General features: G+C 48.6%; 1 protein-coding gene across 2 annotated transcripts in view; it reads right to left on the bottom strand.

The window, feature by feature from the left end:
* Nucleotides 1–17,254, bottom strand: part of NATD1 (N-acetyltransferase domain containing 1) — a 29,787-nt gene that overhangs the window by 11,094 nt on the left and 1,439 nt on the right. For both annotated transcript variants that reach the window (XM_053276359.1, XM_053276358.1), the window contains exon 2: nucleotides 1,426–1,544. In XM_053276359.1, the coding sequence (XP_053132334.1) occupies nucleotides 1,426–1,544 (119 nt within the window). The remainder of the gene's footprint in view (nucleotides 1–1,425; nucleotides 1,545–17,254) is intronic.

Raw genomic sequence — 17,254 nt, 5'->3', positions numbered from 1 at the left:
GTGGGCCCTGCTGCCTTCTGCCGTTCATGAACTAACTATATGCACTGTTGTCCAAATGAGGTTCACATTATCCCCATGCCAGCAAAAGCTTGACCTGCTGGACTTCTGCCTGCCAAGCTGCCATTCAAGACAGTTCGAAGGCCAAAAAAAAAAAAGGCAACCCCATGGTGCATCTCGTAATCTGCTCCTCAAAACCTCGCCACCAGCCCAGTTTCCTGGAAATGTTAATTGCGTGCAATCAGATATGCAGATCAGCTGCTGCAGCCTTCTGCCCCACGATAAGCTTCCCAACCCGGTGTGAGTCCCAAAGCAACCTGGCCACATCTTCCAAACGGGGAGGCTAAAAATAGTAGGCAGACGTCCAGAGCAGCAGCCATGGAAGAGGCACACACGGAGGAGGCAGCTGCAGCGGAGAAGGAATGCAGTCACTCATCAGGGTTTATTACAGCAGGCTGAAATTGGCCATGCAGATGGCCTTCTCTTGCCCTTCGCCCCCACCCGAAACCTTCTGCCCTTCGCCCCCCACCCTTCTCGCAGCTTTCCTTACGGTTGCATAGAGTGGCCGGCTGCAGTGGCCAGGAACATCTGGGAGGACGGATGCTCACTCCGATTTTGGCCAGTTCGACACCCCTAGAGATTGGGGGCCGGAGGAGGAAATCGGCGAGAGCACTGCCAAACTTTCAGCCTCCTCTGCTGCTTTTATGGTCCTGACCCTCGGCCTGTAGCGGCCCATTTTGCAACGGGGTTTAAGAAGTTTTAGACACACAAGAACTACGGCAAAGTTTTATCGATGTTGTCAGAGGAACAGGAGTGACGAATCAGCAGGGAGGTCCTCCAAAAGGTTATTCCATGGAGAGACCATTTGTTCATTAACCCCCCGAACCCTTTGCTCCGTGCAAAAGTGACAGCAGCTTATCGTTTGGGGATAGGGACGAAGGAGGGGGGGGCGACTCGCGGAAAGCTGGAAGTCCCACAATGCAGAAAGCAACCTTGCCACATGTCCCACCTCTAGAGCGGAAGATGGTGCCAAAAGCCACCATGAGCATTGGGCCCCCCGAAGTTGTACCAACGGCCAAAATTTGTGGCCCATGCATTCTCTCCCTCCAGCTGGAGTCCCCAGATGTGGCACTGCTGTCAGGGATTTTCCTCTCAGCCCTTCTCCCCCCCCCCCCGGACAGCCTACCAGATGCTGCCTACGGAACCTCTAGTTCCAGGTTTCTTAACCTTGGGTCCCCAGATTTGGCTGGACTACAAATCCCATCACCCAGAGCCACAAAGGCCATGAAAAACCCTGGGTCTAGAAACCCTGCTCTGGTAGTTTTTGGAATTTGAAACAATCACACAATCACATACACACACAACCCAAGCAGAAAAACACCAACAGCCTTATTGGAAATATTCGGAAATATTCCCCCAAATCCATACCTTTGCCAAGTGCTTGGCTATTCCTCTTCCTCTGTAGGCATCAGGTACTTCTGTGTGCTGTAAGTCCACTATCCTCTTCCCCACATACTCATACAGCAGGACTGCTTTGTCGTGACAACCTGTGGGATGCAAGAGAAGGGTCTTAGGGTCACACACACACACACACACACACACACAGCTCCAAGAGACTGTAGTTCTTGATTTTACATAGGAAGCTGCCTTCTGCAGAGTCTGACCCTTGGTCCATCTAGCTCAGTACTGTCTACACTGACTGGCAGCAGCAATCCAGGGTTCCAGGCAGGAGTCCTCCCCAGGTCTACCAGGAGATGCTACCAGGGATTGAATGTGGGACCTTTGGGATAGAAATTAGGTGCTCTACGGCCACTTCCAGCACCCTTGGTCCATCTAGCTCAGTATTGTCTACACTGCCTGGCAAGAGTTTCCAGGGGTTTCGGGCAGGAGTCTCTCCCAGTCCTACTTGGAGATGCTGCCAGGGAGTGAAACTGGGACCTTCTGCATGCCAAGCAGATGCTCTGCCAACAAGCTCCAGCCTTCACCGCAGGACTGACATCCTTTCCTCTCACTACTTAGTCACATTTCTACTCCATTCTAGAAATCCCTCTCAACAGCTCACAGGAGCATAGAAGGCTTCCCACTTCGCACAACCACCCTGCAAGGTAGTTTGTCGGCCCAAGGTTATCCAGTGAGCTTCATTCGCGGTGGGGATTTAGAACCTCTTTGAATCGGGGTCTCCCTGGTGCTAATCTGAAATGCTAAGCACACCACACTGGTGTTGGAGTGCGCACAAACACTCAGGCAAATGCCTAGGAAAGATTTGGGGGCGGGGTGCTGAGTTATCCAGGAATAGCCCCACATTGCTTGGGAATTATGGGAGTTGTAGTCAGCAATAGCAGGGAATCCCTGTTAGAGGGAAAACTGCAGGTGACCACTGAAAACAATCCTGGAAATGTCAACCAAAGGATGGGGGGAGAAAATTTTGCAGGACGGGGTGGGGAGAATATTGGAAAATTGTTTCCGGAAATAGCTCCAGTCGGAGCTGGCAACCCAAGCAAGGACCCAAATGGCCAATTTTGGTTGTTTCATCTTATTTTACTTTTGTGTAATGGCTTCTATATGTATTTAAGACCAGGTTTCTTAACCTTGGGCCCCCAGAAGTTTCTGGACTACAACTCCCATCATCCTCAGCCACAAAGGCCATATCTGGGGATGATGGGAGTTGTAGGAGAGGAGAGCTGGTCTTGTGGTAGCAAGCATGACTTGTCCCCATAGCTAAGCAGGGTCTGCCCTGGTTGCATCTGAATGGGAGACTACTTGTGTGAGCACTGTAAGATATTCCCCTTTGGGAATGGGGCCGCTCTGGGAAAAGCAAGAAGATTCCAAGTTCCCTCCTTGGCAGCATCTCCAAGATAGGGCTGAGAGAGATTCCTGCCTGCAACCTTGGAGAAGCCGCTGCCAGTCTGTGAAGACAATACTGAGCTAGATGGACCAATGGTCTGACTCAGTATATGGCAGTTTCCTAGTCCATCATCATCTGGGGGCCCAAGGTTAAGAAACCCTAATTTAAGATATATCTGTATCAATATTCAGCCTTAAGGTTCTTTTCATCTGGGTCCGAGCTGAAATCTGTATATTTGATCAGAGATTGTAATAAACTGAACTGACCGGCTGAACTTTAATAAAAAGGCATGCATTGGCTCAGAAGCTTGTAGGCATGGCACGTGGGGTGGGTGGGGGGAGAACAGAGGGAGATGGCGGGGGTGGAAGCGCATATATGTGTGCATACATCTATTAATTATCCAAGGCAGGATAAAAAGCCTCCAGTTTACTGGGTGTCACCCAGGCACACTTGTGGCTCTGTCGATTCAGTCCTGAAGGGTGCTGGGGAGGAGGAGGGGATTCCTGGAGGTGGAGGAGGCTGGTACGACCCCCACAACAGTTACTTGGCCTTCTTGAAGCTGAAACGTCCCAAGTGTGCTAGACACACAATTCAGCACAGTGTCATGGATGGAAACAATGGTCATGTTGGTAGTAATAACTGTGGGAGCAGGCGTGCGCAGAGAGCACTCCCAGGATAATTTATGTGAGTTGCTTAACCCTTGCCAATCTAAGTGTATGTGATCAAATGTTCCTAGTGTAATACATAAGACAGACGTAAGGGGCTGGAAGCAGTGTAAGATGAGAACATCTTTGCTGCCCTCAGAACGTAAGATTGTCTGTACTGGGGCCAGCCTTGGGGTCGGAGTGGTGGAAGTGGCTGTTCGTTTTCAGTGTGGGAAAAGCCAACTGTGGTGGGAGTATATTGGCTAGTGACTGTCCCTTCAGAAACACCTCCCCTCCAAATGCCCCAAGCAATGTTTCTGCTTTTCAAAATGGTTGCAATTTAAGGGGAGGATGAACATATGTTACATATTGTATTTGTATTTGTTTTGTTTTTAAAGGAGGACAGCCTGCCTGAAGTATGAAGAAAAGTGCAAGACAGAGGATCAAATCAACATCTGAGTTGCTGGTATGGGACTATCCACCTTCTCTCAGCTTGATCTACCTTACAGGGTTGTTGTGAGAACAACATGAGGCATGCTATACATGCCACATCCTGAGTTCCTTGAAAGAAGGATGTGGGGTGGGGGGAACAAAACAAAGAGTTAGTTTTTGTCATTGACAGAATCAGGTGTTCAGAAGATGACTGTGAAATGTTGAAAGCTATGCACAAAAGACAAGTCCCACAGCTAGGCTCAGAGGTAACTCCAAGAGGTAGTCAATGCTCCCCCCGCAAAATATTTCCTGCTCCCCCATCCATAAGACTGGAACATTACAGCAAAGTGCCAGACAGTACAATCATAGTATAATTAAAGGTAAAGTGTGCTGTCGAGTCGGTGTCGGATCCTGGCACCTACAGAGCCCTGTGGTTGTCTTTTGGCAGAATACAGGAGGGGTTGACCATAGCCTCCTCCCGTGCAGTGTGAGATGAGGCCTTCCAGCAGCTTCCTAGATCGCTGCTGCCTGATACAGGTGTTTCCCATAGTCTGGGAAACACACCAGTGGGGATTCAAACCAGCAACCTCTGGCTTGCTAGGCACATTATTTCCCCATCGCACCACTTAAGGTGGCCTATACCCTGTTTCCCCGAAAGTAAGACCTAGCAGTAATTTCTGATGTACCGTTAATTGCCCTAGTGCATTTTTGGGGGCTAAAATTAATGTAAGACACTGTCTTATTTTTGGGGAAACACAGTATTAGGCCCTTATAATTTGGAGTCAATTATTTCCACAGACTTCCATTGTTTAAAGAAGCCTCACTCACTCACTCCTGTCCCCCGGAATAAGCAGCGGACACCAGTGCAGCCAGGCAGGGAGGAGACCCCTCCAGTCTCCCAGGAAACAGGCTGACCCCTTCGCTCCCTTCCTGGCCAGGAACCAGGCTGGGGAGGCCCTGTCTGCAGAGGGGTGCAGCAGGGCTGTCCCCACTGCAGATCTCAGCTGGCCTGCCACGGACTCCTCTCCCCAGACCAGTCTCACCTGCCACATGGCCTTGGACAGGAAACGGGAATTAGCCTGGCAAGCCAACGGGAAGGTTTGGCCGAATCCAGAAAGGCAACATTTTCCTACAAGAAATCTCGCCCATTTTCTGAATAAGTTTGAAAATGCCACGCAAGTTTCCTTAATAAAGTAAACAGCCTAACATCAGTTACCTTAGCTCTGTTAGCATTTGAGGGACAGCAAAATCCTCACTGCCCTAATGACTTCCTGTGCCACCCCTTTGCACCCCCAAATCCGTTGTTCTGGAGCTGTCCTGGCCAGGCTGCTCCGGTCGGCCTTGCGGTAGGCAACGATCACCCCGTGACATGCCAAGTTAGGTTTCATTTCCTTGCCCATCTCAGTCTCTTCAGCTTTTGCCCCACAGAGACGAGACGAGACTTCGGATCGTGCCGGATCGGCCTCCTGATCAGGTGACAGGAAACTGCCGTTACCCCACTGGACTCGGTGCCCACCGGAGCAGGCTGCAGACGGAAGAGGAACAGTTTGTACCGAGAGGCTGTTGCCTGCCTGCCGTGAAATTCAGGACAAACCCAGCTTAGAGGGCAGCTTTTGCTCTCCGGAGTGATCCCAGCAACCGGCATGTTACTAGAGAGAGGGGGAAACAAACAGACTGCACCACCGAGGGCTTACGCCAGTTTCACAGGCGTGCCAGGACACTTGCTTGGCAGGACACAAACAGGCTCGTGTTTTACAATGCAAAGAAGCTGCTTCTTTTAAAGTTCACCTTGGGATTAGAGTCAGAGGAGGCAACAGAGTGTGCCAGTTTAAAAAAAAAAAAAAACAGCACTGCACATAACCTAAAATGTGATTATGTACACTTTAAGTCTTGGGGATAGAGTTGCCATGCCCACCGGAATTTCGGGTTTCACCTAGATGTTAAGCATCTCACCCAGATTGCGTAGCCCACTCAGATTCGCCCAGATTTCAGCTTTCATTTTTTGAAAAAAAGCTAAGCTCTAGTCCTTGTAGAAGCGGAGTTATGGAGCAAGACGTGCAGTCACTATTCTGCTCAGAAATTATTTTCAAGCCTATTTACATAATATGCAGATTAGGCACCCAGATTTGGGAAGCCAGAACATAGGAAGCTGCCATATACTGAGTCAGACCCTTGGTCTATCTAGCTCAGTATTGTCTTCACAGACTGGCAGAAGCTTCTCCAAGGTTGCAGGCAGGAGTCTCTCTCAGCCCTGTCTTGGAGATGCTGCCAGGGAGGGAACGTGGAACCGAGATGCTCTTCCCAGAGCAGCTCCATCCCCTGAGGGGAAGATCTTACAGAACATGGCAACCCTACTTGAGGGCAACCCAAAAACTGAAGTGCGGAGATTGCGGGGAAGCTGCAGCTGAATCAACCTGTATTTCCACAATGAGAGTTGTCACCATGGAATATCTGCCAGAGGAAGAAAAATCCTACAGTAGTATCCCAGGGAAAGGCCAGAACAGAATCCCGGACTACAACTCCCATCATCCACTGTCACGACACCCAAAGACCCTTGGGAGCTGTAGCCGACACCACCTGGGGACCCAGAGTGTGGAACCTCTAGGCTAAGAGACCCATACTCCTGCCCCCAACCCGAGAACTACAGCTCCCGGGCTTCCCAGGGGCGACAGAATGACGATTCGACCTGGGGTTCAAGTTGGTAGTGGAGACACACCCGAGCCGTGCCTGCAACCAGAGGCTTTTGCAAGAGGCAAGCCTGCCGAGTCCGCAAGCCAAAGCCTGCAACGTGATATGGGAAGTGTGCCAGCCCGCCTGCCAACTGCAGCTGGAACAAATCCGAGCCAGCAGGCTCAAAAGAACACCTGGCCGCATGTAAATCGGCACGGAGACGGAGAGGATGGGGCCAGCCAAGAGCAGGACACATTTGCCAAGACGTTTTGGAATTAAATACGGAGCGGAGACACATCAGCAACCGGCATTCAGAAGTGCACAGACAGGAACGTAGGGGAACTGCCTTATATTGAGTCAGGGGCTTGGTCCATCTAGCTCTGCATTGTCTACCCAGACTGGCAGCAGCTTCTCCAAGGTTGCAGGCAGGAGTCTCTCTCAGCCCTATCTTGGAGATGCTGCCAGGAAGGGAACTTGGGACCTTCTGCATGCTCTTCTCCGGCCCCATCCTCTAAGGCCGGGGTGCTCAACTTTGGCCCTCCTGCAGATATTGGCCTACAACTCCCATAATCCCTGGCTATTGGCCACTGTGGCTGGGGCTTATGGGAGTTGTAGTCCAAACACAGCTGGGGGGGCCAAAGTTGAGCAGGCCTTTTCTAAGGCCCTAGAGGTTTCCCCGATGTTGCTAGACTACAACTCCCATCATTCCCAGCCACAATAAATTGTAGCTGTTGGTGATAGAAGTTGCAGTTCAGCAAAAACTGGAGGAACCCAGGTTGGGAACCAGTGCTCTAAGGGCAACATAGGAAGCTGAATTATACCGAATCAGACCCCTGGTCCATCTCAGTATTGTCGACACAGTAGCGAAGGTAATTGCTAGCACCTAGAATTGTACCAATTGAGGGTACTGTTCCGTGACCATGCAGAGGAGCAAGCAACATAGGAAGCTGCCATCTACTGAGTCAGACCATTGGTCTATCTAGCTCAGTATTGTCTTCACAGACTGGCAGCGGCTTCTCCAAATTGCAGACAGGAATCTCTCTCAGTCCTATCTTGGAGATGCTGCCAGAGAGGGAACTTGGAACCTAGATGCTCTTCCCAGAGCAGCCCCATCCCCGGAGGGGAAGATCTTCCAGTGTCTGCAACATGTAGTCACCCATCCAAATGCTAACCAAGGTGGACCCTGCTTAGCCAAGAGGACAATCCATGCTCACTACCACAAGACCATCTCTCTTTTCAGGTGCAAAAGGAGCCAATAAATCTATAGCTTTAAAAAAAAAAGACACACACACACACACACACCCAGTTCTAAATATTCTGTCACACACTAGATGTCCAAAGAACATGGTGGAACCATGGAGATACGAGCTGGCTCGATTCCCAGGAACAGGCAGTGGCACAGGGGCCATAGTTCAGGGGAAGAGCACCTGCTTTGCATGCAGAAGGTCCCAGGTTCAAATCCTGGGAGCATCTCAAGCGGGGGGGGGGGGTGGAGGTGGCAGCTGGGAACTATCTACCCCAAACTCTGGAGAGTTGCTGCCAGTCCGTGCAGACAGTACTGAGTGCTCGAGGGACCAAGATTAACAAGTAGCACTGCTGCATAAACTTTAATCCTGGAAAGCTTTTGCTGCAATCAGTGTGTTAGTGTTTAAGGTGACACACACACACACACACACACACACACACACACAGGTTTCTGCTGCAACTGACGACCTCTGTCTGCTGCTGTGATGATTCATACTGAAATGAAAGAGGTGGAACACCTTCCGTTCCATCAAGGGCCAAGCACAGTTTTGAGTAAGCACACAGGAGATCAGGCGACAAGCATTCATTCTATTAGAAACGTTCCGAAGCCTGACCTTAGAGAGTGGCAACCCATTTACTAATACACCCGGCTCCTCAAGCCACCCCAGGATACACCAACAGCCTGAATGAATGTAGAGCTCACCACCGTGATTTATTCCATTAAGCACAAGAAATCGAATACTGGAATCCACACACAGCTCACCCCTGAGATGTCTTTTATTAAAAACACTACCTCAGATATTAACACTCATACGCAGCGGTGTTCAACGTGCAAGTGAACCATGCGCTGTGTATTCAGCCATTCACAAAATCATAAATATGTGCATAAATATCATATCATATCATAAATATGTGCAGTTCATTTATATTGCCAACTAATAAATACATTTGCATCGGTAATCCTCTATTTTTTTTGTCAGAATGGGATTTGTAATTACCATTACTGAGTGCAATTGGGAACAGTTTTATTTTTAACTATAAGGACTAAAGGAACATTTATAGATAGATCAAATCAATGTCCGTACAGCCAAGCCGCGCCATTAGCAACAGACTAATTAAGTGGGGTGGTTTGTTGGGTTGTGGATGCAATCAAAGCCTGTTGAGTGGGCATGCCCCCTTGAGTGGGAGAGGCAAGCTGGTCTTGTGGTAGCAAGCATGACTTGTCCCCTCTGCTAAGCAGGGTCTGCTCTGGTTTGCATTTGAATGGAAGTCTACATGTTGCGGGCACTGGAAGATCTTCCCCTCCAGGGATGAGGCCGCTCTGGGAAGAGCATTTAGGTTCCAAGTTCCCTCCTTGGCAGCATCTCCAAGATAGGGCTGAGAGAGATTCTTGCCTGCAACTTTGGAGAAGCTGCTGCCAGCCTGGGTAGACAATAATGAGCTAGATGGACCAAGGGTCTCAGTATGTGGCAGCTTCCTATGTCCCTTCCTCCTCAGTTTGGTCATGGAGCAGTACCCTCAACTGGTACAATTCTAGGTGCTAGCAATTACCTTCAAGGCCCTCAGCATCTGGTGGGCCACTGTGGAAAACGGGGTGCTGCACTAGATAGGCTTTCGGCCTGATCCAGCAAGGCTGTTCTTATGTTTTTAACTTGGGCCCCAGGAACCTTAAGGCCTGATCCCAGCTGAATGCACCCACCTGCCTAGGTCAGCTCGGAGGGCTCCGCTCTGCATGCCAACACCACCTGAAGCTTGCTGGTCAAGCGTGCAGGACAGGGCCTTCTCAGTGGTTGCCTCCAGGCTGCAGAACTTGCTTTCAAATCCCAGATCCGTGTGGGGCCCCCTCACCCCACAAACTTCTGGAGGAGATTCGGTTGCCCTTTTTATCCAGACCTTTGGTCCGTTCCCTTGCAGATCACCGTTGCTTCATCCATTTTATTTTGACTGTGCTTTTCATTGAAATCTTACTGTGGTTTTACCACTCTGGCGTCTCGGGACGAAGGGCATCACAGAAATGCAAACCACACACACCCCTAGTTTTCTTCGAGCACTGCCCCATGTATCGTGTGAACACAGGAAACGTGGCTTAACCAGTTGTGGTTAGCAAGCCACCCAAGGAAGCCGTGACTTAATTCCCGTGAATTGTTATGGCTTATCAACCACAGCTCCTGGGGTCGGCTGACAGGTGCAACTATGGCAGGGGTGGGCCAACTGGTCTCTCCCGCAGTTGTTGACCTACAACTCCTAACTTCCCCAACCACAATAAATTGTGACTAGGGATGATGGGAGTTGTAGTTCACCAACGGCTGGAGGGCCCAGTTTGCAAGCCAATTTCCAAACCAAGGAGCTAAGGGCAGGAAGGGGAGGAAGGAGGTAGTGTTCCCTGTTACACGGGGTCCCAGATGTTGCTGACTACAACTCCCAGCATCCTCAGCCAAAGACCACTGCAGCCAAGGATGCTGGGAGTTGTAGTCAACAACATCTGGGATCCCATGTTACAGGCAACGCTGGAAGGAGGGAGTCAGTCAGCTTAGCTGGCAAGAGGCCACATTCATGACCCAACATGCTACGGTTTCTTAGGACAAATTGCTATGGGTCGCACTGTTTGGATTGCTCAAACAGTGGCCTCTAATACATGGATAGGTCCTTATTTTCACCTGGAAAAAAAATCACAGAATCAAAGGCTGACATCCAAGCTAAGTTACTCCTGAGTAGTTCTGTCAAAATTAAGTAGCTGCTGCTGGGCCCTGGGGTCTTACGATGAGAAGCACTGCCCATAACACCATTCAGCACAGGCAATTCAAGCCCATTAGCTTTGAAGTTTGTCCTTCAGAGCATCAGAAGCCGCCTTCTACCAAGTCAGACCCTTGGTCCATCTAGCTCAGTATTGCCTGCCCAGACTGGCAGCAGCTTCTCTGAGGTTGCAGGCTCAGGGGTCTTCCCCAGTCCTACCTGGAGATGTTGCCAGGGAGGGAACTTGGAACCTTCTGCATATAGATGCTCTTCCACTGAGCTATGGCCCCATCCCCTAAGGGGAATATCTTACAGTGCTCACATGTATTCTCCCATCCAAATGCAAACCAGGACAGACCCTGCTTAGCAAATGGGACAATGCATGCTTGCTACCACAAGACCAGCTCTCCTCCCTTCTCCACTTAGAAGAGGCACCTTAACTCACCAGCACACAAGGCGTAGGCTGGTGATAAATCCCCAGTTTTCACAAGAGCCCAGGGATATGTTTCTAGGCACTTGATCTGGACAGCTGGTGAGAAATACATCTCCCAACTGAGAGACTTTCACTGACCTTGATGGCCTAATATCTGACCTTGGCAAACTTCATTCTTTTCAATCTGCCTGTCTACAACTAGCTTAACTGCTTTCCACCTCCGCAGTTTCTGTTCGATTCAGAAGTTTGTTTCCTCCGCTGACTTTCCCCGTCCAAAGTGGTCACCCAACTCTGCAAGTCACACACCTTTTTATTAGTTGTATTACGATTTATACACTATTTCTGAAACAGCTGGGAAAGTTATGATTGTTACGGGTGGAGAACCAGAGCACCTGTGGGATACCAGAAGACTTGGGGTGTGACCTACAGATATGTCAGTTTCATAAAAATCTGAAGTAAAAAACCTAGATGGCCATGCACATTGAGCCTCCAACACTGTCCCAATGTAAATCAATGGAGCAGAATGTTTGCAGACTCAGAGGACAGTTAACAGACAACCAGGTGGGCAGAGCTAAGTGAACTCAATGGCAAGGAGGGCTTAAACAAGAAGAGTGAGAGATTTCTCACTTTGAAGAATACTCCCTGAAGACAATCACAACCCCGTCTGCTTCCGGGGGCGGGGGGAGAGTGCTTAAAACTTTCAGCACGCTCAGGCAACACATGCACACTAGGAGTATACAGCAACAGTTTATTGCGGGTCCACAGTAGTTTTTTTAATTACCACCCTGCCAGAATTCTCAGCATACTACCCATTTTTTTAAAAAAAATGCATCACCTCACCTTCTTAGCAAAGAACAACATCTGCTCCAATTCTCTCTGAACTCAATTAACCCTTTTTGGGAAGCCAACAGTGACTACCATGGAGCACTGAGTTCCACAGTTCAATCTGTGCTTTCCACAAAGGATGGTTGAAACCAGCTGCATGTTACTCCCACTGTGTTCCTTGTACATCTAGCTTTATTTTAAAGAATGGATATTAACATCTGTTCCCTGGTCATTTTTCCAAACTATTCTCTCTTATATAAATATTTCTCTATCACATCCCCCCCAGACCCTTTCACAGTCGCTTTTCTTAACTCAAGAAATGATAGCCTCCCCTTACAATACCTTTTCACTTGCACAAAAGGTTTTGTTTCTTTAAAAACACAATGAAACTGATTTACAGCTCAGCAGCTTTCCTATGGGAATCCATCACTATGAAACTATTTTAACCTTATGCTATTTAAAGAGACTGTTTGGCTTGACTGTTTTCTCTGTAGCCCATCAGACGTCCTACAAGATTCATTTGCTGTTTATTCTCCCTCATTGTTAAGCCTGAAAAATAGTATGTAATACTTAGTGGTTTGTGGACGCGGGGGGGGGGGGGTGGATATAAAATCTGTACTGTACTATTCTTAGCAGTTTATGAACATTGTCTCCTGCTGGGTATATAGCTTTAAAGTTGTTTATGCATTTTCATATACCCTGCAATTTGTGTAAATATAACGGGTTTGGTTTTTAACACAAACCAAAAATGGTTCTTGGCTTAAAAATAAAGCAGAGAAGACAAATGGAAAGGGATCTTGCTATATTTAGAACAGGCAATGAACATGTCACCTGAAGAAAAAAGTTATCCATACAATGAGAAGATGGCTGCATTCACACTATCACAAGGAAGGTTGCCAGTTCAAATCCTCAGCATTGATATAGGAAGATGCTGAAAGGCATCATCTCACACTGCGCAGGAGGCGGCCATGGTCAATCCCTCCTGTCTTCTACCCAAGACAACCACAGAGCTCTGTGGGCGCCAGGAGTCGAAATCAACTCAACGGCACACTTGACCTTACAAGCACATGGGGCCATATTTATTTAAAATATTTACACCCCTCCAGTACACAGTGGCCTGGGGCAACTTACAGCAAAAGCATGAAAACTAATGGCTAAGGAATTTAACAGCTGGGGAACGGAGGTTTTCATCTGGGCTGATTTGTTTATTAACCGAGGATGGTGTGTTACGCCCAAATGTCTTCTGTTTACCAGCTTTTAGTTTCTTTTCTCTTTTGCACAATAAAAAGTATTTTTGTCGAGAGTTGGAGTTAATATGTGCATTGCATCGCCGACATATCAATTTATAGGAAAACAAGAGACAATAAAATACAAGTCATCCTAAAGACAGAGCAAATAATATAAGAGAAGTAGAGCAGTAGCCAGGATTAGAACTAGATGACAGTCACAGCTAGTCTTTAAAAGCTTCTTTTAAAAACGGTTTTAAGTTTTTAAAACCAAGCACAGCAAGGGGGATGGGGTCATGGCACATGGGAAGAGCACCTGCTCGGCATGCAGAAGGTCCCCCGGCTCAATCTCTGGCAGCATCTCCAAAGAGCCAGTGTGGGGTAGTGGTTAGAGTGCTGGACTAGGACTGGGGAGACCCGAGTTGAAATCCCCATTCAGCCATGATACTAGCTGGGTGACTCTGGGCCAGTCACTTTTCTTTCAGCCTAACCTACTTCACAGGGTTGTTGTGAAAGAGAAACTTAAGTATGTAGTACACCGCTCTGGGCTCCTTGGAGGAAGAGCGGGATATAAATGTAATCATCATCATCATCATCTCCAGGTAAGGCTGGGAAAGACTCCTGCCTGAAACTTTGCAGGCTGCCAGTCAGTGTTGAGCTCAATGGACCAATGGTCCAACTCAGTATTAGAACTTTTTTTTCTATGCTTACTAATTTGCATCTGACTAATAGATGAAGGATGCTAAAGCAAAGCAGACTTTGCACAAAGGCCAGATCAAAGGTAACCAATTAAGACTCGGAGTTTACAGGAGTGGGCCACTGAGACAGACAAATCAGCAGTTTGCACAATGCCAGCCAGGGTGTGTGTGTGTGTGCGCGTTATTTTGCAGTTTTACTGATAAAGCAATTAGGATGCAAAAACTGCAAGCAATCTACCTCCTGCCCACACCTACTTCAGAAGTCTTTTTTGAATCCCAGCATGAACTTTACAACCCACTGCATGAACACATAGACTCTTTGTTTTGTTTAACTTCCAAATACTCAAAGAGGGATCAGTTGTGGAACCAGGCCCTCAATCCTGCTAAGGCTTCTGCCCCTGAAGCCATCTGTTAAATAAAATTAACAATAAATGAATAAATAAAATCTGCAGGTGCCACCAATTCACTCACCAGGCTCCCAACGGCAACCTTCACTCCGGTTTTTGCTGCGGATTTGCTAAGAACTCAGAGGAAGGAGGGAGGGGTTGTCCTGGCACTCTGCACTGGTCTTGCAGAGGCAGTGCAAGAGGGAATCTCATCATTTCTATGCTTTCGCCAGGCTGGGCTATGGCACCTACAGCCTGGCTAATCTGCCTTTGCAACAGTGAGAAGACAGAGGTCCTCACCCTTTTCTTTCAGCTCTTCTTTTTCGCCTTCTACTGAACCAGACCCTTGGTCCACCTAGCTCAATATTGTCTGCACAGACTGGCAGCAGCTTCTCCAAGGCTACAGGAAGGAATCTCTCTCAGCTCTATCCTGGAGATGCTGCCAGGGAGGGGACTTGGAAACTTCTGAATGCAAGCAAGCAGGGGCTCTTCCCCCAGAATGGCCCCAGAGAAAGAGAGCTGGTCTTGTGGTAGTAAGCATGACTTGTCCCCTTAGCTAAGCAGGGTCTGCCCTGGTTGCATATGAATGGGAGACTGGAAGTGTGAGCACTGCAAGATATTGCCCTCAGGGGATGAAGCCACTCTGGGAAGAGCAGAAGGCTCCAAGTTCCCTCCCTGGCAGCATCTCCAAGATAGAGCTGAGAGAGATTCTTGCCTGCAACCTTGGAGAAGCCACTGCCAGTCTGGGTAGACAGTACTGAACTAGATGGACCAATGGTCTGACTCAGTAGATGGCAGCTTCCTATGTCCCTATCCCCTAAGGGGAATAGCTTATAGTGTTCACACATGGAGTCCCCCATTCAAATACAAACCAGAGTGGACTCTGCTTAGCAAAGGCACAATTCGTGCTTGCTACCACAAGACCACCCAGAGACATAAGTTTTGGGTGGTATAAAAATATGTTAAACAAACAAACAAACAAACAGACCAACCAGCTCTCCTCTCAAGCATCTGCCTACTTGCATGCAGAAGGTCCCGGGTTCCCTCCCTGGCAGCATCTCCAAGATAAAGCTGAGAGAGACTCCTGTCCGCAACCTTGGAGAAGCCACTGCCAGTCTGGGTAAGACAATACTGAGTGAGATGGACCAAGGGTCTGACTCAGTAGAAGGCACCGTGTTCCTACCCCTGAGCTGTTCTTCAGTCTATGAACTCAACTCTGTAGACTTGCTACTAACAAGATGTGCTCGTGGCTTGCATTTGCCTTACGAGGTGTTTCAGATGCAGAGGCGGCCTTCCATTTTTGCAGAAGTCAATTACCGTTTCTCGATCTCGTTTGGATCAAAAGTCTAAAAGCCACAGAGGTTAAATTTGTAGAGAATCACACACAAGCTCTGGTTGATTCCAACTCCGACACTACCATGAATAAATTAATTATTTTCCTCTGGGGCACCAGTTCACTCCTGCAAGTTCCAGTTGGTAGGATTCCAACTGTAGATCGGGGTAGGCAGACTTACATCTTCATGGGGCCACATCTCTTTTCTTTGAACTAGACTCCCCAACCACATCTTTTAAATTTAAGAAGCACAAGCACGTTCTCAGGACCTCTCAAGACTTAAGGCATTAATTTGTCCCTGCAAAGTGATCCCACGTGTGTACTCTGCTTAAGAAGGGGCCTTCCGGGGTCAAACTAAGATCCCCCCAATCTAGCATTCTTTGTAAGAATCCCAGCAACCAACAGGTATGGCTGATCCACCAGAAACAGAGCAATGGTTCACCAAAAGGTCCCAAGCCACACCACTGTTGTAATTAGTAGCCTGATTCAAACATTACATGGTACTTCTGTCCAGGCGACTGCAATGTGAACTTGGCCCTCTCAAACACAGGGTTTAGAAAGGAAGGGTACTCGTATACATGTGCAGAGTGCAATGCGAGAATGCCAGTACGTGCCTACAGATCTGTACGCGGACACACTGTACACAGAAGCCCTTATGTCCAATCTACATCCAATCTGCGTTCCGTGGACACATCTACAGTTCTGTAAACACGCAGCTATTCTCACAATGTTCAACCCATGCACAGTAATACACTTCTTATCCGTCTCCTGCTATTGAGGGAATCTGTACATGTGTACACTGTAGACAAACTGTATGTGCACTAAACATAAACAGGACATGTGAGATAGGGAAATATCAGAATCCCCAGGTATGATCAAGGGGGCATCGGATACAACGATCTTGCTGAAGCTCAGCAGGTCTACGAGAGCTGGTCTTGTGGTAAAGGTAAAGTGTGCCGACTCGTGGCGCCCACAGAGCCCTGTGGTTATCTTTGGTAGAATACAGGAGGGGTTGGCCATTGCCTCCTCCCACGCAGTATGAGAGGATGCAAGCATGAGTTGTCCCCTTTGCCAAGCAGCCTCTGCTCTGGTTTGCATTTGAATGGGAGACTAGATGTGTGAGCCCTGCAAGATCTTTCCCTCCGTGGATGGGGCCGCTCTGGGAAGAGCAGAAGGTTCCAAGTCCCCTCCCTGGCAGCATCTCCAAGATAGAGCCGAGAGAGACTCCTGCCTGAAACCTTGAAGAAGCCGCTGCCAGTCTGGGTAGACAATACCGAGATAGACAGACCATTGGTCTGACTCAGTATACGGCAGTTCCCTATGTTCCTAGGTATGGTCATTGCCTGGATGGGCGATCACCTGGGAACCCAGAGGCCTGAGCCTTAAAATTCATGGTGGAAGAAAGGAAAATAAAAGGGAATCCATGGACGTCCCGACTCAGAGAATGCCAGCCGGAGTCCGTTCCCTTCAATGTTTACATCCGAGCACCCTTATAGTCAAATAATTAGTCCCTCCAGCCCCGGAGTGACAGGTAGCAGCCCTACAAGATCTCAGACTAGTTAATTTCTCGCCTTGCTACCTGAGATAATCTTGGGACAGCAAGCACTGAGTGTGCAGATGTACAGTGTGAGTCTTCCAGCAGGAGTTCTAGAATTCAGGTCCGCAGATGCTGTTTGACTACAACTCCCACCAGCCACAGTGGCCACAAAAGTGTGAGAAGCCTTGTCTTATAAGAAGAGAAACTGGTTGCGGTTGCCTGGTGTAAGGGACCACACTCTGCACATGCT

This window comes from Hemicordylus capensis, chromosome 13 (genome assembly GCF_027244095.1).
Source record: "Hemicordylus capensis ecotype Gifberg chromosome 13, rHemCap1.1.pri, whole genome shotgun sequence".
NCBI classification, from domain to species: Eukaryota; Metazoa; Chordata; class Lepidosauria; order Squamata; family Cordylidae; genus Hemicordylus; species Hemicordylus capensis.
This window is presented reverse-complemented; position numbering and strand designations above follow the sequence as displayed.